We start from the raw sequence: 26,429 nt of genomic DNA, 5'->3' as shown, positions 1-26,429 counted from the left end.
CGTACCAAAATGGAGAGCTTTAGTACACAAAATAACAACCTCATGTGGTCGCGACCCTCAGCCATGAGGAACCGAGGAAGAAGATACATATCTTAATGGACGTATTGTAAGATAAACCAGATTACGCACCGCCTTGACACTTAAATATGCCAGCCAGCTGAAAGTATTCGTCACAGTTTTCATTACACGGTTCAATAATTTCATCACAGCACATTAACATAAGCGAAACTGGCTTCATATTTGAAAGGACCGCAGACAATGCCGCCTGATAAGTCACTTTCACTTTGAGATTGACGTATCACTTCGGTTTTTGCGAGCGGTTTTTGTTCCTGGTGTGATGTATGGAATGGTTTGTAGATGAGATGTTTTCGTTGATAAAAAGTGAATTAAAAACCGGATTTTAGTTAATGGTCAAAAATTGATATAATATCTTGGCTGTATGCGATCGGATAAGATATGATACGAACTATTGAATAATATGTTAAAATTAGATAATACGGCGCCCGAAATACCTACTCAGTGCATCTACGAATCTGTGCCTAAACCAAATCTTTTGGTAATCTAGGAAAATTTATATTGAAGCTTTAGCCACGCGCGCCAGTAAATTGTTGATGATTAATCTCAAATTAAATGTTGTGGTCTCGTCTCGACACATATACTGCCATCTATCGACAGAGTATTAAAACTTTCAGAACCTCAGACAACCCGCATACTGTAGTTCGTGCCCAGAGTAAAATAAGCAGTGTTACCTTACCGCACATGTACTTGTAGATAGTCCGCAAACAAACCTCTGCATTCTTTTAGGAAACCACTACGTATCCCGTTGATAGCCACTTGATGACCCTTAAGCCTCCGCCACACATAAAGCGTTTTGATAGCGTAGCGTTAGCGGAGCGCAATGATAGCGGTATGCCGGCGGAACGCTGGCGTTCCGCTCGCAATCCGCGCTCGTTAGTTCCCGCCGGCGTCCGCTGGGCGCAACGCCAGCGTTCGTCCGGCGCACCGCTATCGTTGCGCTCCGCTACCGCTTCGCCTACGCTATCAAAACGCGCGTGTGTGGCCGAGCTTTTAAATATGTAAACTAAATGAGGACTTACCATCAGTATTAGTAGCAGTGGCTTCGGGCACCACATCGACATTCGGGGCAACCAATATTTTAAGATATTCGAATCCTTTTGCAAGGGTATGAAAAAATAAAAACATGTCATGTAACAAAATATCACAATTTATTTATAAAAAAATAAATACTATTTATAAAAGGTACTGAGGCTGACTGAAATAACATAGCGAATACGAATGTTCCCGGAAAGACACGACGGAATAACACTATCCATTACGAGCACAGAGAGGTGTACGCAGATTTATGAAGTTTAAACACCAATTACATACAGGCATCGCGAAGTGCCTTCGGTCGACTGCTCGCAGCAGTAACGAATTATTTTAATGAGATATATATAAGAAATTTTATTTTTCAATGCTACGACTTCAATTTGGCCTTCTATACCAATATTTTACTTACATAACTGCAGCCAAGAGTACGTGGTAAGAATACTCGAAAGTTACGCAGCGAGCCTGCTCTGCTCCACTGTCTTCAAGATCTAGATCTAACTTATTTCTCTATGGCAATATTGACCAAATCAGCCGCGTCGGTAGCATGCGCGTCGCTCCTTACTTCACACCGCACCGATTCTTGCAATCCTATCACCGTGTCCATGATCTCCTGGCAGGACATACTCTGTCTGCTGTGCTTTACTGTCTACTACAGATATACCTATTGCTTATTTCTCTATGGCAATATTAACCAAATCAGCCGTGTCCGTAGCATGCGCGTCGCTCCGTACAGTCCTTACATCACACCGCACCGATTCTTGCAATCCTATGACCGTGTCCAAGATATCCTGGTAGGAAAGAGTTTGCAGCCTCGTCTCAAGCCTACTCTGCTTCGTCTCTTCTATTGGTAGAGTATCTGGTAAATAAATAGGACATACGAGTTTTGAATGATTCACGGTTATTTTCATTAGACTTATATTGACCGGGATTACCTTTTTGATTTTTGTCGAGCTCCCGATATTTCGACGCAGTTGTATGCATCATGATCACGGAAAACTGACGAAGGCGGGTGGATGTCAAAGTTGCGTAGACAGGGCGCGGTCTACCCTCCTCCGTCAGTTTGCCGTGATCATGATGCATGCAACTGCGTCGAAATATCGGGAGCTCGACAAAAATCAAAAAGGTAATCACGGTCTATATCCCGGTCAATGTAAGTATAATAAATAGGACATGTTAGAAATCATTACCATTTGATGGAACGTGTTTAAAAACGTGTTTATACTTATATAGAGAACGGTAAAATAAAGAGAAACGTACCAGTTTGCATGATGTAGACTTCCTCGGCAAAATCATCTCGGTCCGAAAGCTCACAATATTCTGAAAAGAACAATTGTTCTTATTATGAATTACTTATCCATTTAATTAGAACACCAAAATACATCTTACATAAATTATTTTTTCAATATTACTATCAAACTCATAATAAACCTAACTTAACCAAGGGGGACTACACTGTATCCACAGATGAATATTATATGAATACTAGCTTTAGCCCGCGGCTTCGCTCGCGTAAGAAAGAGACAAAAATAGCCTATGTCACTCCATCCCTTCAACTATCTCCACTTAAAAAATCACGACAATTCGTCGCTCCGTTTTGCCGTGAAGGACGGACAAACAAACAGACACACACACTTTCCCATTTATAATATTAGTATGGATTATTTTACAGGAGTTTATACTCGGATTATGTTTATTTTATTTTGCTTTATAATATAGGCAGCAAACGAGCAGCGGAGCCGCCTGATGGAAAGCAGTCATCGCCGCCCAGTGCATAATTTAATTAGTTTACCTTGAGTTTGTGTTAAATATTCATCCTGCCCCGCCGGCGTGATGCATTGTTGCTCTTGACCTGGTAATAAAAATACATAATTTGTTAAAAAAATATTCAGGGGCCAGTATTTTATTACACAAGTAAATTATTTATTTACATACATCATCAGTAATTAATAGTGTAAAAACAAAAACTATTTTATTTTACAATCGTCCCCTGGCGAAGGATTTATAGAATACTAGCTTTTGACCGCTTCAGTCGCGTTAGAAAGAGACAAAAAGTAGCCTATGTCACTCACTCTCCATCCCTTCAACTATCTCCACTTAAAAAATCACGTCAATTCGTCGCTCCGTTTTGCCGTGAAAGACGGACAAACAAACAGACACACACACTTTCCCATTTATAATATTAGTATGGATTGTTATTTACGACAGGGGCGGCTCAATCCGCGATTCTCTCGCCGCGCTACACGTACACGTCGGCGGCCGCGAGTTCGCGGCCCCTTCTGTGGTGACGACCTTCGGCGGCCGAAGGTCTCGGGCGGCGCAATAAAATTCAATGTCTGCTGCTCGCGTGCGGTCCGTTTGTTAATGTAAGTAAGAATTAAGAATGGCGGCATTTTGTGAACATCAAAGGAGTGAGCCCTCTGTACTTGTACTATTATATATTCTGTGGTTACGAGAACTTATAGATTTATACTAACTCAGTATGTTAGGACGTTTCCTGTGTTGCGCTTGTATGTTGACTTTAGCTGCGTTTCCATATATTGCTTCCAAATCTGTAAATAGAAGAATTTATGATAAATTGCTCTAGAAATAAGATTGTAACAGATATTTATGCGGCCTTCTTTTTGTGCGATATTATTGCCGGCGAATGAACTAAGCTACAAAATAATCAAAAAGTGTTTAAATCCCGACTGGACGTTGGCTTCTATACACCTGTACTAGTCACAAGTCTCAAGATATCTAGCAAAGTGAAAGAGACATAGTAGAAGATAAAGAAGAAAGAGAGAGACAGCAGACTGACCTCTAATCTTCTTAGTAAGTGCCGCGATTCGCTTCTCAATGTAATGCCTCTGTTCTCCACGCGTTCGCATTCCGGTGCGGACGTTGTGAAAGTACTTCCCGTAGACCCGTACTATCTTACCAGTCTCACAACATAGCAAAACGAAAGAGACATAGCAGAAGAGAAAGAAGAAAGAGAGAGACAGCAGACTGACCTCTGATCTTGTTAGTAAGCGCCGCGATTCGCTCCTCGCTGTAATGCTGCTGTTCTCCACGCGCTCGCATTCCGGTGCGAACGTTGTGGAAGTACTTCCCGTAGACCCGTACTATCATACCAGTCTCACAAGATACCTAGCAAAGTGAAATAGGTATAATAGAAGAGAGAGACAGCAGACTGACCTCTGATCTTGTTAGTAAGCGCCGCGATTCGCTCCTCGCTGTAATGCCTCTGTTCTCCACGCGCTCGCATTCCGGTGCGAACGTTGTGGAAGTACTTCCCGTAGACCCGTACTATCATACCAGTCTCACAAGATACCTAGCAAAGTGAAATAGGTATAATAGAAGAGAGAGACAGCAGACTGACCTCTGATCTTGTTAGTAAGCGCCGCGATTCGCTCCTCGCTGTAATGCCTCTGTTCTCCACGCGCTCGCATTCCGGTGCGAACGTTGTGGAAGTACTTCCCGTAGACCCGTACTATCATACCAGTCTCACAAGATACCTAGCAAAGTGAAATAGGTATAATAGAAGAGAGAGACAGCAGACTGACCTCTGATCTTGTTAGTAAGCGCCGCGATTCGCTCCTCGCTGTAATGCCTCTGTTCTCCACGCACTCGCATTCCGGTGCGAACGTTGTGGAAGTACTTCCCATAGACAAGTACTATTATACCAGTCTCACAAGATACCTAGCAAAGTGAAATAGGTATAATAGAAGAAAGAGCAGACTGACCTCTGATCTTCTTAGTAAGCGCCGCGATTCGCTCCTCGCTGTAATGCCTCTGTTCTCCACGCGCTCGCATTCCGGTGCGAACGTTGTGGAAGTACTTCCCGTAGACCCGTACTATCATACCAGTCTCACAAGATACCTAGCAAAGTGAAATAGGTATAATAGAAGAGAGAGACAGCAGACTGACCTCTGATCTTCTTAGTAAGCGCCGCGATTCGCTCCTCGCTGTAATGCCTCTGTTCTCCACGCGCTCGCATTCCGGTGCGAACGTTGTGGAAGTACTTCCCGTAGACCCGTACTAAAATACCAGTCTCACAAGATACCTAGCAAAGTGAAATAGGTATAATAGAAAAGAGAGACAGCAGACTGACCTCTGATCTTGTTAGTAAGCGCCGCGATTCGCTCCTCGCTGTAATGCCTCTGTTCTCCACGCACTCGCATTCCGGTGCGAACGTTGTGGAAGTACTTCCCATAGACAAGTACTATTATACCAGTCTCACAAGATACCTAGCAAAGTGAAATAGGTATAATAGAAGAGACAGCAGACTGACCTCTGATCTTTTTAGTAAGCGCCGCGATTCGCTCCTCGCTGTAATGCCTCTGTTCTCCACGCGCTCGCATTCCGGTGCAAACGTTAAGGAAGTACTTCCCATAGACAAGTACTATTATACCAGTCTCACAAGATACCTAGCAAAGTGAAATAGGTATAATAGAAGAAAGAGACAGCAGACTGACCTCTGATCTTCTTAGTAAGCGCCGCGATTCGCTCCTCGCTGTAATGCCTCTGTTCTCCACGCACTCGCATTCCGGTGCGAACGTTGTGGAAGTACTTCCCATAGACAAGTAGTATAATACCAGTCTCACAAGATACCTAGCAAAGTGAAATAGGTATAATAGAAGAAAGAGACAGCAGACTGACCTCTGATCTTCTTAGTAAGCGCCGCGATTCGCTCCTCGCTGTAATGCCTCTGTTCTCCACGCGCTCGCATTCCGGTGCGAACGTTGTGGAAGTACTTCCCATAGACAAGTACTATTATACCAGTCTCACAAGATACCTAGCAAAGTGAAATAGGTATAATAGAAGAAAGAGCAGACTGACCTCTGATCTTCTTAGTAAGCGCCGCGATTCGCTCCTCGCTGTAATGCCGCTGTTCTCCACGCGCTCGCATTCCGGTGCGAACGTTGTGGAAGTACTTCCCATAGACAAGTACTATTATACCAGTCTCACAAGATACCTAGCAAAGTGAAATAGGTATAATAGAAGAAAGAGACAGGAGACTGACCTCTGATCTTCTTAGTAAGCGCCGCGATTCGCTCCTCGCTGTAATGCCTCTGTTCTCCACGCGCTCGCATTCCGGTGCGAACGTTGTGGAAGTACTTCCCGTAGACCCGTACTAAAATACCAGTCTCACAAGATACCTAGCAAAGTGAAATAGGTATAATAGAAGAGAGAGACAGCAGACTGACCTCTGATCTTCTTAGTAAGAGCCGCGATTCGCTCCTCGCTGTAATGCCTCTGTTCTCCGCGCGCTCGCATTCCGGTGCGAACGTTGTGGAAATACTTCCCGTAGACCCGTACCCCGGTCTCGTCGAACACGTACTTGCGGAGAGTTTCCGCACTGACACCGAGGGTTATCAGATCTTTCACCTGGTACAGAAATAGAATAGGTTTTCATTTAAGCATTTAAACAATAGACTTATATCAAAGAGGATCGTGTATTATAGAGAGTTACTGTCAAAGTAAAATGTGTAATCACAGTGCATAGACTGCCATCTCTCGCCACAAGCTTAAAACTTTTGAACCTCAGTTTTGACAATTTGGCCCATATTGTTAGCTTGATATGTGTTAAAATGACAAATTTTAATGTTAGCGCCATCCAGCCGAGCGTTCCCCAGTGTAACACCATCTAGGCCATCGTACCTTTTTCTCTAGGGCTTTGAGGTGCGTTTTTTTTCTTAGTCTATACGGAGTTACATATGTCTTTTTGCTTATATTGACCGGCATATAGACCGTGATTACCTTTTTTTTGATAGTAGCTCCCGATATTTCGACGCAGTTGCATGATCATGGTTGCATGGATAATGTTTTCCGTGATCATGATGCATGCAACCGCGTCAAAATATCGGGAGCTCGACAAAAATCAAAAAGGTAATTACGGTCTATATCCCGGTCAATATAAGTCTAATTAAAATAACCGTGAATCATTCAACACTCTCATTTAAACAATCGTAAACATGTGATTGAAGGCCGCCGAGATAAATAATAATAAATAAATAAATATTATAGGACATTGTTACACAGATTGACTGAGTCCCACGGTAAGCTCAAGAAGGCTTGTGTTGCAGGTACTCAGACAACGATATATATAATACTAGCGACCCGCCCCGGCTTCGCACGGGTACTATACCTGTAAACCTTCCTCTAGAATCACTCTATCTATTAAAAAAAACCGCATCAAAATCCGTTGCGTAATTTTAAAGATTTAAGCATACATAGGGACATAGGGACAGAGAAAGCGACTTTGTTTTATACTATGTAGTGATAAATACTTATATACATAGAAAACATCCATGACTCAGGAACAAATATCTGTGCTCATCACACAAATAAATGCCCTTACCGGGATTCGAACCCGGGACCGCGGCGTAGCAGGCAGGGTCACTACCAACTGCGCCAGACCGGTCGTCAAAGATGAGATGAACAAGTGTTTGTCAATGTAATAAACAGTGAATATCTTCTATGAGGTAAGACCGCCTAGTTCTTCGTTTTAACTCCACTTGTGTTATCGGTTGTTAAAAACCGTATTGTAAAGAGTAAGGTGGATGTACTAGTGCTCGACGCGGTACTAGTACTCGTCACCCATGGTTTAAATAGCGATTAATAAGATAAGATTACCGTTACATTCATCGCAATTAGATTTATTAGATGAGAAATGTTTCTAGCCTTCACATTTCATACGCCATATTATAAAATATAGAAACTTTTTTCAATTAATGAAAAATATATGTGATGACATTGTCATGAGCAATCAATCTCTCAATTTTGTTAGCGATTTGGTAAAGCTTTGCTCGTATTTGCTGACTTATTTGAAATACTTTCACGGTAAGTTGTGAACATATTCTATAATTGTGTTGGTGCTAGAATGTGCGGGAAGATATTTAAGTAATTAAATGTCGATTTCGTTCATTGTTACTGTGATAAACAAGCGTGTCATTTATTAGGACTGAAAACCGTCGCAAGTCTAAAACTCGACACGGCTGGCATTTATTGGGACTGTTACGTTATTTTCCAAGTCCCAATGTTTGTCGAGCCGTTTTTTCAGGATATCACGATTAAAGTAGCCAAAACGAATCGTTTACAGTTTCATATTATCAGCATATTTTTCTGTAAGTCACATTAACTTTACTGAAAAAAACAAATTACATGCACATAGACAGTTTTTTGTATATCTTTTACGGTTTTATTGATATGTTTTCTCGTTAAATGTAGTGAAATCTGTATAATTTCTTTGGGTAGTGCTTGACATGTCATTTTTCACAAAACTTTGGGTATATTTTCAGAAATGCCGCCTGATAAAGGTCAGTGGAAGAGATATTCTCAAGAAGACTTAGAAAAGGCCATAGAAGATGTGTTAAGGGGTTCGTCCATCGCCTCGGCAGCAAAGAAATTACATAAATGTAAATTACATATTTTATTACATAAATGTAACACGTAAAAAGTAAATGTTATCAACAGAATACGTTTTTTTTTATTAAATTATTTAATTTTGCAGTAAATTTTAACCCAAAACACTTGTTTTTTACTGTTTTTCCTGAATCATACTTAGATGTTATCTATTAGGACTGCCAGCAAAAGCACCTGTCAGTTATTCGGACAAGCGTATTGACTTACGTTTTATTTAATTTTGAGATTTTTTTATATTATCACTGTATGAAACTAATTGCATTTAACAAAGTTAAAGGTCACATCTCCCAAAAAAGATGGATATGTTTTGTATAGATGGGTAAATTATCGTAATATCACGAAACACATAAATATTTTCCCTTAACCTGTCGAGCAGTGGTACATCCACCTTATACAGAGTTGGAAAGTGACAAAGAAGCTTGTTATTTCCTTCAATTCGTTTAACATTTATTTAAAACTAGCTTTTTCCCGCGGCTTCGATCGCGTTAGAAAGAGACAAAAAGTAGCCTTTGTCACTCTCCATCCCTTCAACTATCTCCACTTAAAAAATCACGTCAATTCGTCGCTCCGTTTTGCCGTGAAAGACGGACAAACAAACAGACACACACACTTTCCCATTTATAATATTAGTATGGATATTCTGATGTATCTGATCAAGATACGGGTAACTTCTTTAATGACAGAGGGCAGTCTACGACTGTGGGGTTGTGCAGTAATAAACTTTGCTAAGTTCGGTTCATGGTGAGATACGCTTCTAACCAGCCACGACGTTGGTCTGAGGCGGCAGCGGCCATATATCGGAACGAGACACAGCGATGGGACTTCTCATTCGCACCTATGGCTCCCTCAGACCTATGTCGTGGCCAGGCCGTGAGAGTTGTTACAAATATAAAATACCTTTTCTCTAATGACAGCGGGCAGTCTGCGACTGTGGGGTTGTGCGGTGAACTGAGCTGAGTTCAACTCGTGGTCGTGATGGTTGCATGAGCATAACCAGCCACGACATTGGTCTGAGGCGGCAGCGGTCATAGATTGGAGGGAGACACAGCGGTCTGAGAGCACAGCTCTCAGACCTATGTCGTGGCCAGTGGCCCATTTCTCGAAGCTACAAGTTACAATTTACAAGTGGTTGTCAATGTCTAATATGAAAAGCTGGAAAGAGACTTCCGCTTGTAACTTGTAACTTTCAGTTTTGAGAAATGGGCCCCAGGGGCCCGTTTCTCGAAGGTACAAGCCTTGTATTACAAGTGTGTTTCCATGACAACCCATACGATTTGACAGTTCGCGCACTTGTAATACAAGGCTCGTACCTTTCGAGAAACGGGCCCCAGGTCGTAAGAGTTATTACTGAAGGTCAGGATACCTTACCTCTTCTTTAATGACAGCGGGCAGTCTACGGCTGTGGGGTTGTGCGGTGAACTGAGCTGAGTTCAACTCGTGATCATGATGGTTGCACGAATATAACACGGTGAGGTAGGTGGGGTCCGATTCTAAACGACGGAGACGGATTTGGCAGGGACATTGCGTGGTCAACTTGTTTCTGAAAAATATCGCTTTGTTAGATTATAAGTTTGGTTTTACACAAAAATTCTTGATTCTCTTTATCGGACTTATATGATTCTCCAAAGCCACATCGCACTCCATTAGCCAGTAATTGAAAAATGAGATTTCCCTATCCCCTGGAACTTTACTGTGGTTGTCGTTTTTTCAATCCTCAATCAAGGGTGAGGCGCTTATGAGGTTTTTGGGACTAGCGTCTTCTCATAGTCCCATGCCACATCTCGGACACTGGCGATCAAATATATTAAAGAGGCGCGTTCCTAGCACACATTCTAAGTTCGTATAGGTGAACGCGTACCATGCTTGTATGAGTGAGATATGACAGGTTAACTATTCGCGTTTTTGACAAGCGGTAACTGTGAGGTAGCCGAGAGGGGGTGGGCAGCGTTTTCAGCGGGGAGCGGGAGTGGCCATACTGTACGATAGTACTCTTTATTATACTGTGACCATGCACACATTTGAGGAGTCTTTTTAAAAAGGTTGATTTCTCTATGAAAGTCGTAGAAAAACACTATTGAAAAGACACTCCTCATTTACATGTAATATTCTAGACTTCCTACTCTTTAGATAGAAAAAGCGCTAGGCTCACTTCTAAATACAGTTACGTTTTCCTCGGGCACCGGGTACGATGGAGCCAGTTTCTATGAGAGTTTTTCGAGACTATGGTCTTTTCAAAAGGGGGTTTCTCTATCAAAGTTATGAAGAACACTTTTGAAAAGACACTCCTCATTTACACGTCGTGTTCTACAGACTTCCTCAGAAGTTCTCAAAAAGTTCTCAAAACTTAAGGAAAAAGTAAAATTTGTTTTTTTTTTTATTCCTATTTAGTTACTAAGATATTTCTGATTAATTGAGATTTTAGTAAGTTTCATATCGTCATTAAGGTTCTCTAGTATCTATATTTTCTTAATTATAACAATTATCCTGTATATATCTTACGAAAGTCGACTTATATTACTAAATGTTGGTAACAAAATAGGATCAATAAAAATTTGCTGACGTGGCTATGTAAAAACTTTTTGAGAACTGCTGTCCTACTCTTTAGATAGAAAAAGCGTTTAAATCACTCGTTTATGATAGGCAACTTGACTGTACTTAAAATAAAATATTTTATACCATGCACGAAATAAAGTATCAGATAATTATAAGAAAAACAGGGACAGAAGTTATTTTTAACTCCAATTTATATTTTACAAATCAGATAGAAATATATAAAGTAAATCAGTTGACCGTGACGTCACTCAATTCGATTTCATATTAATTCCATATTAGCAAGTCGTTCCAAATCGTTTTGACAGTTCGTAAAAAGAAGCTGATTTGACTAGGAGGAAAGTAGCCTATTATAACTACAGTTACCTTTTCCTCAACCCTTTAGCACGGTAAGCATTCTTGGACACCTTAATCTTCCCGTACACGCATTTATAGACATAATGCTCGGGCGACCTGCCGCTCTCCATCAGCGAGTAGTAGAAGAACCAGCGGTGAGCGCGCTCGTTGATGTACGTGAGGAAAACGTCGTGGGTGAGGAAGCGGGCGCCTGGTAGGATCGTGTCAGCGTCGATCAGAAGGGTGAGGTGCTCGTGGCCGGAACAGTGGCGGATTGGCGTTGGGTGGTAGACGAAATCGGGCGCTGGAAATAATAGATAAGGTCACACATGTCATAATTATTATTCATATTCATACTAATATTATAAATGGGAAAGTGTGTGCGTGTCTATTTGTCCGTCTTTCACGGCAAAACGGAGCGACGAATTAACGTGATTTTTAAGTGGATATAGTTGAAGGGATGGAGAGTGACATAGGTTACTTTTTGTCTCTTTCTAACGCGAGCGAAGCTGCGGGCAAAAGCTAGTTTATTATATACTATAGATCAACCAAACGTATCTACTTAGCGAGTCAAATGAACTCTGTAAAATCCACTGAATTGTCCGTCTTTAATCGCAGCTTGCGGCTTTCGGCGTCAATTTTTGTAAGTTGAAGTCAACAAAAACGTTAAAAATGCCTCTTTACGTGATATTTGATTGCAACAACACAAAAATTATGAACACTCAGGGGCCTGAGACATATTTAAAATGACAGGCAAGTAACAACTTCAGTAATAAAAAATCAGACACGCTCGGCTCCTATACAAATAGATGAACTTGTTTCTTCTATCCAAATCTAGTTCTGTGGATAAGGTCAACCGGGTATTCACCATTATCACTCACTAGCGCTTCTTCCATTACCTGCACGGTTAGCACATGATTGGTGCGAGATAAGACAACCCGTCCTTATGTCATTAGTACGATTAGAAGAAGACGTGTGATCTATCTCACGCTAACCCTGCTGGGGTCGGCACAACTGATATTCCTCCTCCATTCCTCTCTATCAGCCGTCATTTCCATACTAATACCTTTCACTCTCAAATCAAGGTCAACCAGGTATTATAAGCTAAGATTTAAAGTTTGGTGACCATACTTCAAACGTAGAGAGTTAATTATTTCGTTTTAAAAAGTTCGGTTTAAAATGTGTCCTCAAAAGACGCATTTAACCCACCAGATGCATATCCCGGCTGATCTTAGATCAGATGCATTAGGAACCATACTAGGTCAAGAAAAATATTTTTTTTATCTATCGCGTTATCGGCCAATCTTCTTATTTTTACGTTTTTTATTTTTACGTTTTTTATTATTATTATTGTTGATGAAATTAATATTGTATTTTTTTGGACATTGGATTTTTCCTAGAAATATTCTAGACATGTATTTTTATATATACATATACCTAATTATATATTTTTTGTTTAACGATTATTTTTATATGAAATTGTATTTATATTATAGACTCAATATTATTATGAACAATAATTACAACAATAAATTGCTCTGATAATTAGGTTAGATTAAGATCATAATATATATGTAATGAACTATTCATAAGAGCTTGTAACTAGGCCTACATGAATAAAGATATTTTGAATTGAATTGAATTGAATCAATCAGAAACGGTTATTACAAACAATTGGTTGCTAGGTAATTCGATGTTGATACAACGGTGAACGACGCTATTAACATTAATTTTAACTTGCATGAATAATGATATTTCCGTCCATTGATGAAGAAGATGATGACTCGTAGAATAAGTATTGTATACAATAGTGATATAATTAAGCTTTTCACTCTCGTACCGTACTATTAGGCCACTCAGCAAAGCTTCGTGGCCTAAACATGGTACTCGACTGAAAAGCTTTGTATTATATCACGATTGTATAAAATACTATCTTACACTGTTTACGAGTATCTAGTCCTGAAAAATACTATGTTTTTGTTACCCCAGATTGCCTGTTGACCTTACATGGTATTATTTTGACTAAAAGCGGCTCATTATTATTTATGGAGGTTTAAAGTGTACTTTCCACCCTGAATCAAATCTTCAAGAGCTATATATGTCGCTATCATCAAATGTGCTTCTCACTCTCTCATTAACCCTTGACATCAGACGTAGCTATTTATAACGAAAGTTTTTGAAATCTATTCCAAGTATTAGTTCAACAAATATTTTTTATTAATGTGATAAAGGGTTAAGCAAAATGTGAGACGTAAATACAAAATTGAACAGGTCTAATAACCAGGGGTGTTTTGATAGGGTTTTTGTTATAAAAACAAATTATTCGGCATAAATTTTACTATTACAACAAAAATACCACAAAACAAAAACACTACAATACAAAAACATGACAGGACAAAAACATCACAATACAAAAACATCACAGTACAAAGACAACACAATACAATAATATCACAAAAACATTATCACTGGTTTAGCGACGTCGTCGTCTACGGCGGCGGTACCGGCGGCGGCGGCAGCAGCAGGAGCGGCGGCGGCGGCGGCGGCGGCGTCGGCGGCCGCGGCGGCGCCGGCAGCGGTCCGACGGCTCCGACTGCATGTCCCTCGCTTCCTGGTCCCTGGGCGCGTCCCTAGCCTGCTCCATAGAACGTGTCACACAAAACGAAGACCCTTTCCTCTCCAGAAACCCGTAAGCAGTCCCCGCGTCCAAGCACGAATTCACATGGTGGCTCAACTGGTCCGTGTGTGCACTACAGATTTTCTTCCTCAAATGCGACATTATATCCTCTAGTTTAGCACCATTACGCTTCCTCCGGAGAAATGTGGTCAGTGCCTTGCCGGTAGGCGCGCACAGGTTCTCTATGTCACTGACCAGGCCCGCGGCGGCGCCGCCGGACGACTCCGCGTCCGTCGTTTGGAAACCCATCACGCTTTGCACTTCACTAGGGCTACTCATAATTTTGTATACGGTTTATGAAATAAAAATAACATGCGTTTCTATACCGGGATTATAAAATGACAAGACAGACTGATTATAATGAAGTGGGCTGTTCTTTTTCTGAACGGTTGTCAATTTCAAAATAGGCAATATCAGCCAGAGTCTTTTATGTCAAGAGGTCGCGTGGAGTTTTTAATTCAGAACGTAAATTAAATGCGATAGACGGATGGATGGATGAATCAAGTGTGAATGTTCTTTCCATGGGTTCTTTCTCTACCGAACTTTTAGATTTTTATAATAAAGCTGATAGAGGACCTGAAGACGGATTGCATGGTGGTAAAGCCGTTCAGTTTAGGTTGAGAGAGGGACGGAGCTATGTAACTGCTATAGCTGTGTCCCTTTCTCTCAACCTAAACTGAACGGCTTTAGTACGTCATGGTAACCCCCCTGCAAGTTATTGCTGCAAGTTTTGAGACGCAACTATAAGTAAGAGCGAGTGGCAAATATCTGCATCTCTTTCTTGCATATACTTCTGTTTCAAAACTTGCAGCAAGAACTTGCTCGTCTAAACCTGACTTTATGAGATAGAAGGCGACCTGAACACTCGAAATACTAGGGCTTTTTATCGTCTGCATTATTATGAAAGAGTTTCGTAATATTATCTGTTATTTTGTAGTGCCTGTTTCTAACAGATTTATTATAGTGAGTTCTGATAAATATTACCTCCATTAGTAGAGCAGAGCCCAGAGCCACCAGACCTTCCTCTTATTAACAAGGATGAAACTTTGGGATAATGTAAAGATTGTAGAGTTCGGATCGACGTTTGATGTCTGCATGTTAGCTATTTCGGCCCGTCGGCCATTTATTTGCTAAAAGGTTTTTTTAACGCTCAATTTCCAACTTTTATACACGACTAGAAAATACTGTTAGAAATTGATCATTCCCTGACCAAATGGTCCGCCGGCCGTAACTTTTACCAGACGCTGATCCTAATTTCTCAAGTTAAGCGAATAAAAAAAAGGTTTACCTTTTATGAATTCCTCTCGAACCACGGTCGTGTTGGTGACACTGGTGAAACAAAAATAGTTTTTAGTACTTATTTTTTTTACAAGGGCTTCCCACAATATGGTATGGAAGCTACAGTCTGGGGAACAAGAGTGCTAATTAAAAAGTGTCAACATTCGTCATCCCTTTCTAATCAATATGTTTGAGGAAAAGGGACGACAGTACGATGTTGCCACTTTTTGACTTCTACAGTTTTTTTGCCAAGCTGTAGTCGTACCATCATTCAGTACCTGAACCAAAGACATATATAACTCCGTATAGACAGATAGTATAAAAAAATGTACCTCAGTACCATACGGAAAAAGGTACGGTGGCCTAGATGGCATTACACCTTTGGGGTACGCTCAGCTAGATGGCGCTAATATTAATATTTGACATTTTAACACATATCAAGCTAAGAATATGGGCCAAATTGTCAAAACTGAGGTTCAAAAGTTCTAAGCCTATGTCAAGAGATGGCAGTCTATGCACTGTGATTACACATTTTACTTTGACAGTAACTCCCTATAATACTCGATCCTCTTTGACCTAAACAAACCTGGAGTTTAAATTAGTACATACCTATGGCAATTCCTTTTACGTCGAAGTACACTCTTTTCCTTCGTTTTCTGATCTTCACGAGGAATATTATACCGATGGTCAACATAATAGTACTTCTTAAAATTCTCCATTTCTGCGTACACCGCCGGAGTGTCCGGGGTAGGTGACAACCTGGAAACATTAATAATTATGTAATTTTACATCTATTTTACAAACTTACTATTAAAATTGTATGTACTATTAGAATAATATCTGGGCACCGAGCTTCGGATTTTATTATATCACGTCTTTAGATAAAAAAAACTCTTATAAATATAAAAAAAAAAAAAGCTTTATTTCTGGCCGGGATTCGAAACCCTGACACCAGCGATGTGCTTGCGAACATTAGACCGACCTCTACGATACGACTACGACTGAGCTACGCCCAGCCGATGCAAATTAACGACCATACTTTGCGTTTACTAACGCGAAAGAAAAACGCATGAGAACTAGGAAATTCGCGTTTTCCCGGATCTAAGGTTAAGCTAGATCGATTTTTCACCCCCGAAATAACCCCCACATAACAAATTTCAGCGAAATCGTTAGAGCGGTTTTCGAGATCGTCGGTATATGTACAAATAAATATACAAGAATTGCTCGTTTAAAGGTATAAGATTTAGAACAAGTAATAAGTAATAACTGAGCATTTCTTTTTTTTTGCCACTTATGAAATGTGACATTTTTGAAAAAAATTATTCAATTTCTACTCAGAATCACTAGCTTTTTCAATCCTAGTAGTTAAAAAAATTGTCCCATACGATTGTTTCTTATTTTGTTACCATTTTCCGTACATGTTGTGTGGGGTAACAAAAGAGGAAAGTAACAAAAATGTATGGACATTCTGGGACACTTTTTGTCTCCCAGTGAGATTGAAAGTACTCGTGATTCTGAGTACAATTGACCTAAAATTCCCTAAAAAAATCAAAATAAAAAAAAGGCAAAAAAAAAAAGAAATGCTCATCTAATAAAAAAACCATCCAAGTTATCAAGTTCGTCACAATCGTTTTCGTTACGTAAGCGTAGGTATATCTTCCTAACGCTCTTCTGTAGTGGCGTGTGACAGAGCCAGACTGCATTTGATCGCGTAGCGACAACAATTGTTACCACGACTAGGCCGCCAGGTGATTGTGTAGACTAGCATTTGTTTTCTACCACAGCTCATAGGATGTCTCGGACATAAGGTAAAGCGTACTTCAATGATATTTATAGGGTGTATTACATTCGCTATCAGACAAAAAAAACGGCGCACTACGTCAGAAATCGGTAATTTATAACCGCCCGCTTGTATGACGCAAACCCGCTGGGCGGGTTCATCGGCATCTGAACAAAGTTCACGAGTGCCCACCAAGCGAGTTCTTGGTGTCGAATGCGTTAATCATTATTACCTCTTTTCATAACTTTCGAATATCACAGCCTCATTTCGTTCCGTACTCTCCGTGCCATCCAACTCATTGTCCTCATTCAAAACCCTTTCCGTCTCCACAGATTCATTTTCGACCCTCTCCGGCACAAAATCGAAAGACTCTTGACTATCAAACACAGGTCCTTGAAGATTTTCAACATAAGCATAGTTGTTAATGAAATGCATGACAGCAGAACTGTTGGTAGTTGGTATGCCATTTTCGTCGCACAGTATGCCATCTTCGTTCATGTACTGGATTGTTACTTCTGTGTTGCCTGTGGTGTCTTCGAGGGCTTGGTGCAGATTTGTGCTGTAGTTTAGGGTTATACCGGCGGTCAGAGTTTCTAGTATGGGAGCTGAAATAATACTTCAAATTGTATATTAAAATAATATTAATAATCCACCTACAGCAGGGTTAGCACATGATTGCCGCGAGAGTATGTCGTCGCGAGATAGACTACCCGTCCTTATGTCATCCATACTAATATTAAAAACCGGCCAAGAGCGTGTCGGGCCACGCTCAGTGTAGGGTTCCGTAGTTTTCCGTATTTTTCTCAAAAACTACTGAACCTATCAAGTTCAAAATAATTTTCCTAGAAAGTCTTTATAAAGTTCTACATTTGTGATTTTTTTCATATTTTTTAAACATATGGTTCAAAAGTTAGAGGGGGAGGGACGCACTTTTTTTTCCTTTAGGAGCGATTATTTCCGAAAATATTAATAATATCAAAAAACGATCTTAGAAAACCCTTATTCATTTTTAAATACCTATCCAACGATATATCACACGTTAGGGTTAGAATGAAAAAAAAAATCAGCCCCCACTTTACATGTAGGGGGGGTACCCTAATAAAACATTTTTTTCCATTTTTTATTTTTGCACTTTATTGGCGTGATTGATATACATATTGGTACCAAATTTCAGCTTTCTAGTGCTAACGGTTACTGAGATTATCCGCGGACGGACGGACGGACGGACGGACGGACGGACGGACGGACGGACGGACGGACGGACGGACGGACGGACGGACAGACAGACATGGCGAAACTATAAGGGTTCCTAGTTGACTACGGAACCCTAAAAAGGGAAAGTGTATGTGCCTGTTTGTTTGTCCGTCTTTCATGGCAAAACGGAGCGACGAATTTATAGACGGAGATAGTTGAAAAGATGGAGAGTGACATAGGCTACCTTTTGTCCTTTTCTGAGGAAACCGGACTATTTCCAATAAGGCCTAGTTACCCTTTGGGTTGGAAGGTCAGATGGCAGTCGCTTTCGTAAAACTAGTGCCTAAGCCAAATCTTGGGATTAGTTGTCAGGCTCCCATGAGCCGTGGCAAATGCCGGAATAACGCAAGGAGGATGATGATACAATTATGTAGGGTTCACTCACCTGTTTTCCTAATCATAAGTGTATTGTTCTGCCTCAAATCAACTTCTTTGATGGAAAGAACCACCTCAGTATGTTCGCCTAAAATAATAAACAAGTAATAAAGAATAAATTTTTCCATTTTTTCCTTTAATATAAAAAAAAAAGTAATAAAGAGCTTAAAATAATAAGAGCAAATTTAATATCCTAATCCTAAGAAACTGTCTGCTGTTTATAGTTACTCGCCCAGCGGTGAGCTATCAATATCGCCGTGTCTCTTTTATTTGCACGGGAGTGCTTATCTTTTCTCCGTTTTTATAGCCGATAGTTCATAGCTTACTAGCTCGCGGTGGGACCAGTGCCTTAAGCTACTATGTATGTATTTTATTAACTTTTGATTGTTGTTGTTATTGTTAATAGCCAACATAATGTCGCACTGCTGGGCAAAGGCCTCCCCCATAGATCTCCATCCGTCACGGTCTTGAGCAATCTCTGGCCAGTCGCTAAGTTATGCGTCTCATCCCGCTATCTCTGCCTGGGTCTGCCAGATCCTCGCACGTCTTGCGGCACCTAAATCGTGGCAATTTTTGCCCACCTCTGTAGGCCTAGCACATGATTGCCGCGAGATAGATCACACATCTTCTTTTAACTGTATTAATGCCATAAAACGGGTAATCTCGCGGCAATCATGTGCTAATGCTAACCCTGCTGTAGGTGCTTGCGACAGACATGACCGACCCAGTCCCATTTAAGCTTGGTGGTCTTAACCACAACATCGGTATTCAATGCCTGTTTTTGAGCGCAGCATAGAGTTGCGGATTCGGTCGTTTGATAATTTCATATATTTTTTTAATTACAATGCTTACTTTGTGAGAGATGATATGAAAGGAAAGCAAGTGAATAGGCTACTTGACCCTTTTTAAAGTTTGTCTCATATTATTACTTACTGTCCAATTAACCGAAAAAAATATCACTATAGTTTATTATGACTTATAAACCGCAAACAATATTTTTAAAGAATATTTACGTAATCAGACAAAAAACAACATCAGCCGTGTCAACTATACATTTTCTGTGAATGAAGTAATTCAGTGCGAAAACAACACTTTCTGACACTTTAAGTACGATGCATAAAGCTCATTATGTCAGTGATTGATTTTGACATGAATTCTATGACGTCACTACACGGCCGACAGCGTTTTCGGTAGCCAAAATTAAAAAAAAATACTCACATTTTTGAATTAAAAATACGTAGTCATCGTACACCTTTACCTGTACCGCTTTGTCTGTACCGCCTGTTGTTACCTAGTTATACTCTCACTAAACATTCTGTATACATATAACATGTAAAATGGTGCAATAAAGAATATTTACTTACTTACTTACTTACCTTTAATACCCAAAATCATTAAATATTGGTTTCTTATGTCAAATATTACAGAAGACAATAATTTATTGTGCCAAATTAGATATGAGTCTAGTAGCCTATGATGAGATCATATGTATGGAAGAGAATTACATGCTGCGCCGACCCGAAGTGACTGGTATAAGGGCAAGCTAATAAATGACGATCAACTTACTTGGCACTTCGTTTTCCTTAGCTTCTAATGGTGGATCATAGGTTCCTCGAATTTCTGGAAAAAAAAATAACAACATGGTAACTAAAATTGTTTCTTTTGTTTAAATATTTTAATTAACCCCTGACGCCAAAACGACGGGGTGTTATAAGTTTGACGTGTCTCTCTGTCTGTCCGTCTGTTTGTCTGTCTGTCTGTCTGTGTGTGTGTATGTCTGTGGCATCATAGCTCCCGAACGGATGAACCAATTTAGATTTAGTTTTGTTTTATTTGAAAGCCGAGTTAGTTGGGAGTGTTCTTAGCCATGTTTCATGAATCGCGGTCCACTATTTACGTCATTTTTCAAAATTTCAAAATTTTAATTTTGTGGTTAGGTTATTATACTTACTTGCGATTAAACCTTCAATGTATTTCTGCCTGTCCTCACTTATAGTTCTACTGAATATTTTCCTTCTAAACCTATAAGAGTAGGACCAGATGTCTTTCTTCTTAATGGTGATACCAACAACTGAGTGGATATACTTCTGTATCAGGTCTACGTCCAAACCGAGGTAGGTCAGGTCTAGGAACTGAAAAATAAAGCCAAGAAACAAGGTTAATATGTGGTTAATGCATGCAATAAAAAAAACCGGCCAAGAGCGTGTCGGGCCACGCACAGTGTAGGTTCCGTAGTTTTCCGTATTTTTCTCAAAAACTACTGAACCTATCAAGTTCAAAACAATTTTCCTAGAAAGTCTTTATAAAGTTCTACTTTTGTGATTTTTTCATATTTTTTAAACATATGGTTCAAAAGTTAGAGGGGGGGGGACGCACTTTTTTTTCCTTTAGGAGCGATTATTTCCGAAAATATTAATATTATCAAGAAACGATCTTAGTAAACCCTTATTCATTTTTAAATACCTATCCAACAATATATCACATGTTGGGGTTGGAATGAAAAAAAAATCAGCCCCCACTTTACATGTAGGGGGGGTACCGGTACCCTAATAAAACATGTTTTTTCCATTTTTTATTTTTGCACTTTGTTGGCGTGATTGATATACATACTCGTATTTAAAGTCACACACAGGTCGAACGCGATTAATTAACATTATTTTTACCTTTTTTCCCAACGTTTCGGCCAGGTTGCACTGGCCGTGGTCGCGGAAGACTGACGTCCCAGCAAAGTGTCACCGGAGATGTAAACAACACAAAACCACCCGATATTAATTTATATAAATGTTCGGGGTAGACAAATAAATATAATCTACCCGCTTTTAGTTATTGTTTATTTCCCACCGCACGACACACAGCACTCACAACATCCGCGCACTGGTCCGAAGATAGATCTTTTGGTTTGAACATTTGAATCACTGGTCCCCATGTTAGCGATAATCTATACCCGTCTTCCCTGTTAAAGTTTTTAGGATATTTTTTAATTTCGATCGCCTCCCTCACAATCCTGTCCTGTGTGTGTCGTGCGGTGGGAAATAAACAATAACTAAAAGCGGGTAGATTATATTTATTTGTCTACCCCGAACATTTATATAAATTAATATCGGGTGGTTTTGTGTTGTTTACATCTCCGGTGACACTTTGCTGGGACGTCAGTCTTCCGCGACCACGGCCAGTGCAACCTGGCCGAAACGTTGGGAAAAAAGGTAAAAATAATGTTAATTAATCGCGTTCGACCTGTGTGTGACTTTAAATATGTGTACAAAGCGCGAGAACTTAAAGTGTTATACATACTCGTATTGGTACAGAATTTCAGCTTTCTAGTGCTAACGGTTACTGAGATTATCTGCGGACGGACGGACGGACGGACGGACAGACATGGCGAAACTATAAGGGTTCCTAGTTGACTACGGAACCCAAAAAAAAAGCTTTTATTTCAGGCATTATGTACCCAAACTAAATTATATTAAAAGTCAAATTAAGTGTCTTGACACTGTAAAGGGGTGCCACACATTTAACCTCCTAAAGGCCCAAGGTCCTTCCTATAGTAATAATTAAGTTGGTCATTCAGACCCAGCTTCTTCAACGACTGTATAGTCATAGCGTACCACGGTCCTACCAGTAGGACTTATTATAAAAGCCATCATTTTGATTTCAAATTGTGCGCCAATCTAAACTGACGTATACGATTTTCTAGAGAGGTATTTTAGTTTAAATGTGAAAACACTCATAAGCTTGAAAAATAAAAACAAAGTGTCAAACTGACAAGTTACAGACGGCGACATGGGTATTCCGTGAAGGGGAGGTTAGTAAATCCAATTTTATTCATGTAATCTTGAGTAATTTTTAAATTATTTTCTTTTTTATATGTTATTTTACGGAGTTAAGTAATAATTTCATTGATTTTGCTTATATTTTACGAAATACGGGATGTAAAAATATTAAGTCCTATGAGTAGTACCTCGGGTTTATACGACTACATAATTTATTAATAATGTTTGTGGTGGTTGCAAAAACTGACACATATTGTTTTTATTGTTGTAGGATAAAATGACAGAGAAACATTATTCGCTCTTAGGGAATCAAAAATAGAAACTGAAGATGAAGAAACAGACTTTTGCGACATAAAACTCATAGAAACAAATTTTGTACAAACAAGATCCCGGTATGATTCCTCTAGTTCCTATGTCGATATTTCTCTGTCAGAACTAATTCCAAAGCCTATTCACGGCAGGACCCGATATTTCGCCGTACAGCTTCTGCAGGACGTCGTCGAGAAGCGCCTACAAGAGGACGATCTCACGCTCGCAGTGGAGTAACGTTCGTCCAAGAAGAGCCTAAGGTCTTAATTTTTGGATCTAGTAAACCACTAAAGACTGATTAAAAGTGATTAGTGCATTATATTATTTAAATAAGACTATTATTTTATTGTATTCATTCAATAAAACTAAAAAAGAAACAAATCTTGAGTGAGTTTTTTTAATTTCGTAATATAAATTACGTCGTTTTATAAGCCCATAGTCCTTCCTGTAGGACTTTTTTAATTAAAATAAAATTATCCTAAAAGGCATCATAGACTGATAATAAATATGCCCCAAAGCTGTTGGTGGCATACAAGTACAATAACATTTAAAAAATGTGTTCCTAATGTTTGGGCCTGAATGAGTATAAAACAATAGTACTACTGGTATAGTACCGTGGTTCGCAATGACTAGGGGCCGAATTTCGCCTTGGGCCTTAGGAGGTTGAAATAAAATCAATAATACTTAATATAGCACTAGATCAGTGCTGTGTCAATTTTTGTTCTGGCCCATGTGAATGGAATTCCAGTGTTTAAACACTGGACTTCTTATATTGTCAGAGACAACCACAAGTATTTTGTTGTTAGAGTGGCGCAGTAAATAATTGAGATATGTAAGTAAAAGGTTGCCATAAGAACACTGACAGGTTGTTCATACAATAAAGTTACGAGAATCTCTCCTCATCATGGTAGGTTTCTTTTCAATACCTCTTCGCCAACTGTCAATATGCCAGGACCATACTCTTAGTTATTTCGGTCACATTTCACGTCGCCCGCCAGATAGCCTGGAGAGAATAATTATGACAAAGTTGAAGGCACGAGACCTCAGGCACCTCCCCCTACTAGATGGTGTGCTCAAATTACTGCACCCATGCAATTAAAACTGCACGAGGCCATGCGCTTGGCGAGGAACAGACGCCTATGGAGGGACCTAGTCTTCAACAGAATGACATGATGTCACGATCCTCAGCATTGAGGGAACAACTAAAGAAGAAGAGTTTGAGAATATCCCATATCAGCCAAATTAATGCATAAGGCAGATTTACAACCATCCAAATATAAAATGGTCTAATTGAGCTAAGTTTTATAGAGCTATTTATTTACAACAGTCTATAGGTACAATTCTGCTTGCTTTTTCTCACATTGCCAGGCTATCAAAGGTCCAATATGCAAATGTGCGCGTCACTATCTATAAAACTCTCTCTCTTTAGAGCGTTTTCACATAATCTGATCCAATATCCAGATGTAGGAAAATATCAAAGGCAAAAATCAAAGGTGGCACCTTTAATATACAGGATATTGGATTGGAAAATGTGAAAACGCACTTAACCTATTACTGACTATATGATAAAAAAATTGTTTTGATTTGCTATACATACACACCTCATCTTTAACATGTTGGGGCAGGTATTTAGCATGGGGGTAGCTGTGGAACTCGCCGGCAGTTGTCGGGTGATCGTGGTGATTGCACACATAGTAAACAAGCAGTTTGTTTGCTTCGTTGATCAGCAGTCGTAATTTGCAAGGGCAGGCAGTTGTACGCCTGCAATTATATATTTATTTGATCATACGAAAGACCATGAAATATTACAAATAAAATATAAGGTGATTTTGATTTTAGCCATAGTGTACTCCAGTATAATATGAATTACTGAGATCTAGGAGTCAGAATCAAATATATTGTAGCAATCAAATCACACGAGAATAAATATGAGGAGAGGAACTATATGGCCGCCAAAATAAGTAAATAAAATAAATAAATATTGGGGGACACCTTACACAGATCAACCTAGCCCCAAACTAAGCAAAGCTTGTACTATGGGTGCTAGGCGACGATATACATACTTATATAGATAAATACATACTTATATAGATAAATACATACTTATATACATAGAAAACATCCATGACTCAGGAACAAATATCTGTGCTCATCACACAAATAAATGCCCTTACTGGGATTCAAACCTGGGACCGTGGCTTAGCAGGCACGCGGTCACTACCAACTACGCCAAACCAGTCGTCAGATGGCTACTACAATATATTATTTCTATCGCTCTCAAGTATATAATATTTACTTTTTCTGTTTCCGTATCACCACTTCTCTCTCTTTAACATTATACGCCATACAAATGCAGTTGTACTCAATAATTTTTTTCTTACTATTCCGGCACACATAGTAGTAGTGCCATCTCTTGGCATGATCGTTTAAATACTGCTTAAAGGATTCCCGAGAGTCAAACACGTCACCAAGTTTCACTAATGTGTCATCCGTGTGTTCGTGAAGCTGTGATAATTCTTCATCAGAATGTGAGCATTTTCTAAACTTGATTTTACTGTCATTGCTTAGACCCTGTTTTTGATTGAAACCGTTATTGTCTATTGCAAGATGACTTTCTGTAACTGTTTTATCCGTACAGCTTTGTTGATGAAACTTATCCTGATGTGCATCAGTATTTGATATTTTTGAATCAGCCTGAAGCCAACTCCTTTTTGATTTTGCTGGTACCTGTAGTGAAGCTTCTGGCATAAATCTTTTTAAATTAACCACTTTTATTACTTTTGGCACTGTAAACAAAAATTGAAGTTAGAAATATAAATAAATGTAGAGATCACCATAGTAATGTCAAGCATCCATGCATCCTGGCTAGTGACAAAAGGTCACGTCACAGTATATTCATTTCCATCCATCCCTCTTGCAACTCCAGTGGAATTACGAGCATGAAATAGTAAACAAGGCTTTCAGATCATAAAATAACCATGCTGTTTTCTTACCAATTTGTGTTGTTGTCAAGGAACTCCGACAGGGAAATGTGGGGTAATCCATAATAGCAGAATCTTTTAATTGTAAACAAAGTTATTGTAATCCTTTTTATTTTAATTGATTTAAATAACTAAATTCACCACAACGTCATCTTAAGGCCTTTTTTGACTGAGACATTTCAGACTAAACGAAAACAAATAATATTGAATCGGGTAGCACACACAATGGATACACGTATTGCGAATGAATACTTTTAAAATGTTTTAAATATAAATAAATATTTTTTATTTTAGGCTTGTGTTATGATGAAACGAGGCTGAAACACTCACGGGAAACACTTAACTGAAATGAAATGAAACCATTTGTGTCAACTCAATTGTCAATGTCAATGGCCCAAAGAAGGCTTGTTCCAAATTACAATAATACTTCATTGGTTATTTTTCGTCATTTTAAAACTTTAACCAATTTCTTCATGAAGTCTCTATCGTAAAAGAGATTAAAAGAAAAAATCAAAATTAATCATTCTATTTTATAGTGACTTGAAAACAGTTTATAACCTCACAACATACATCAATGATTACGTAAAAATCAGTGTAAAAATAAT

At 39.4% G+C, this 26,429-nt stretch overlaps 1 protein-coding gene and 1 long non-coding RNA gene across 4 annotated transcripts; one reads left to right on the top strand and one right to left on the bottom strand.

Moving 5' to 3' along the window:
• Positions 1–1,204: 1,204 nt before the first annotated feature.
• Positions 1,205–26,140, bottom strand: LOC125241660. Of its 3 annotated transcripts, XM_048150236.1 has the most exons (16): positions 25,837–26,140; positions 25,140–25,629; positions 24,445–24,604; positions 20,716–20,896; positions 20,331–20,384; positions 18,775–18,852; positions 17,368–17,740; positions 15,965–16,114; positions 15,366–15,406; positions 11,431–11,704; positions 9,883–10,054; positions 6,297–6,477; positions 3,585–3,659; positions 2,900–2,959; positions 2,368–2,427; positions 1,205–1,966 (listed from the first exon to the last, which is right to left on the bottom strand). In XM_048150236.1, exons 1-16 carry the CDS (start codon positions 25,886–25,888, stop codon positions 1,779–1,781), a joined length of 2,589 nt encoding a protein of 862 aa, XP_048006193.1. In that variant the 5' UTR covers positions 25,889–26,140; the 3' UTR covers positions 1,205–1,778. The 3 variants fall into 3 exon arrangements, with proteins under 3 accessions (XP_048006193.1, XP_048006194.1, XP_048006195.1); XM_048150237.1 differs by lacking the exon at positions 18,775–18,852; XM_048150238.1 differs by lacking the exons at positions 1,205–1,966; positions 2,368–2,427; positions 2,900–2,959; positions 3,585–3,659 and adding an exon at positions 5,623–6,218 and having other exon boundaries at positions 6,403–6,477.
• On the top strand, positions 7,868–8,567 carry LOC125241661. The gene is made up of 2 exons (XR_007178755.1): positions 7,868–7,932; positions 8,391–8,567. It is a non-coding gene; the product is annotated as an uncharacterized LOC125241661 (long non-coding RNA).
• Positions 26,141–26,429: the final 289 nt, after the last annotated feature.

This window comes from Leguminivora glycinivorella, chromosome Z, assembly GCF_023078275.1.
Source record: "Leguminivora glycinivorella isolate SPB_JAAS2020 chromosome Z, LegGlyc_1.1, whole genome shotgun sequence".
Lineage (NCBI taxonomy): Eukaryota > Metazoa > Arthropoda > Insecta > Lepidoptera > Tortricidae > Leguminivora > Leguminivora glycinivorella.
This window is presented reverse-complemented; position numbering and strand designations above follow the sequence as displayed.

What these genes read in the sequence shown, in the direction of transcription:
- LOC125241660 (XM_048150236.1), bottom strand. Translation starts at nt 25,888, where the DNA reads ATGGATTACCCCACATTTCCCTGTCGGAGTTCCTTGACAACAACACAA. An exon ending in ATATTTAACACAAACTCAAG is followed by an intron (nt 2,428 to 2,899) that starts GTAAACTAATTA and finishes TGTTCTTTTCAG; the next exon opens with AATATTGTGAGCTTTCGGAC. An exon ending in AGTCTACATCATGCAAACTG is followed by an intron (nt 1,967 to 2,367) that starts GTACGTTTCTCT and finishes TTTATTTACCAG; the next exon opens with ATACTCTACCAATAGAAGAG.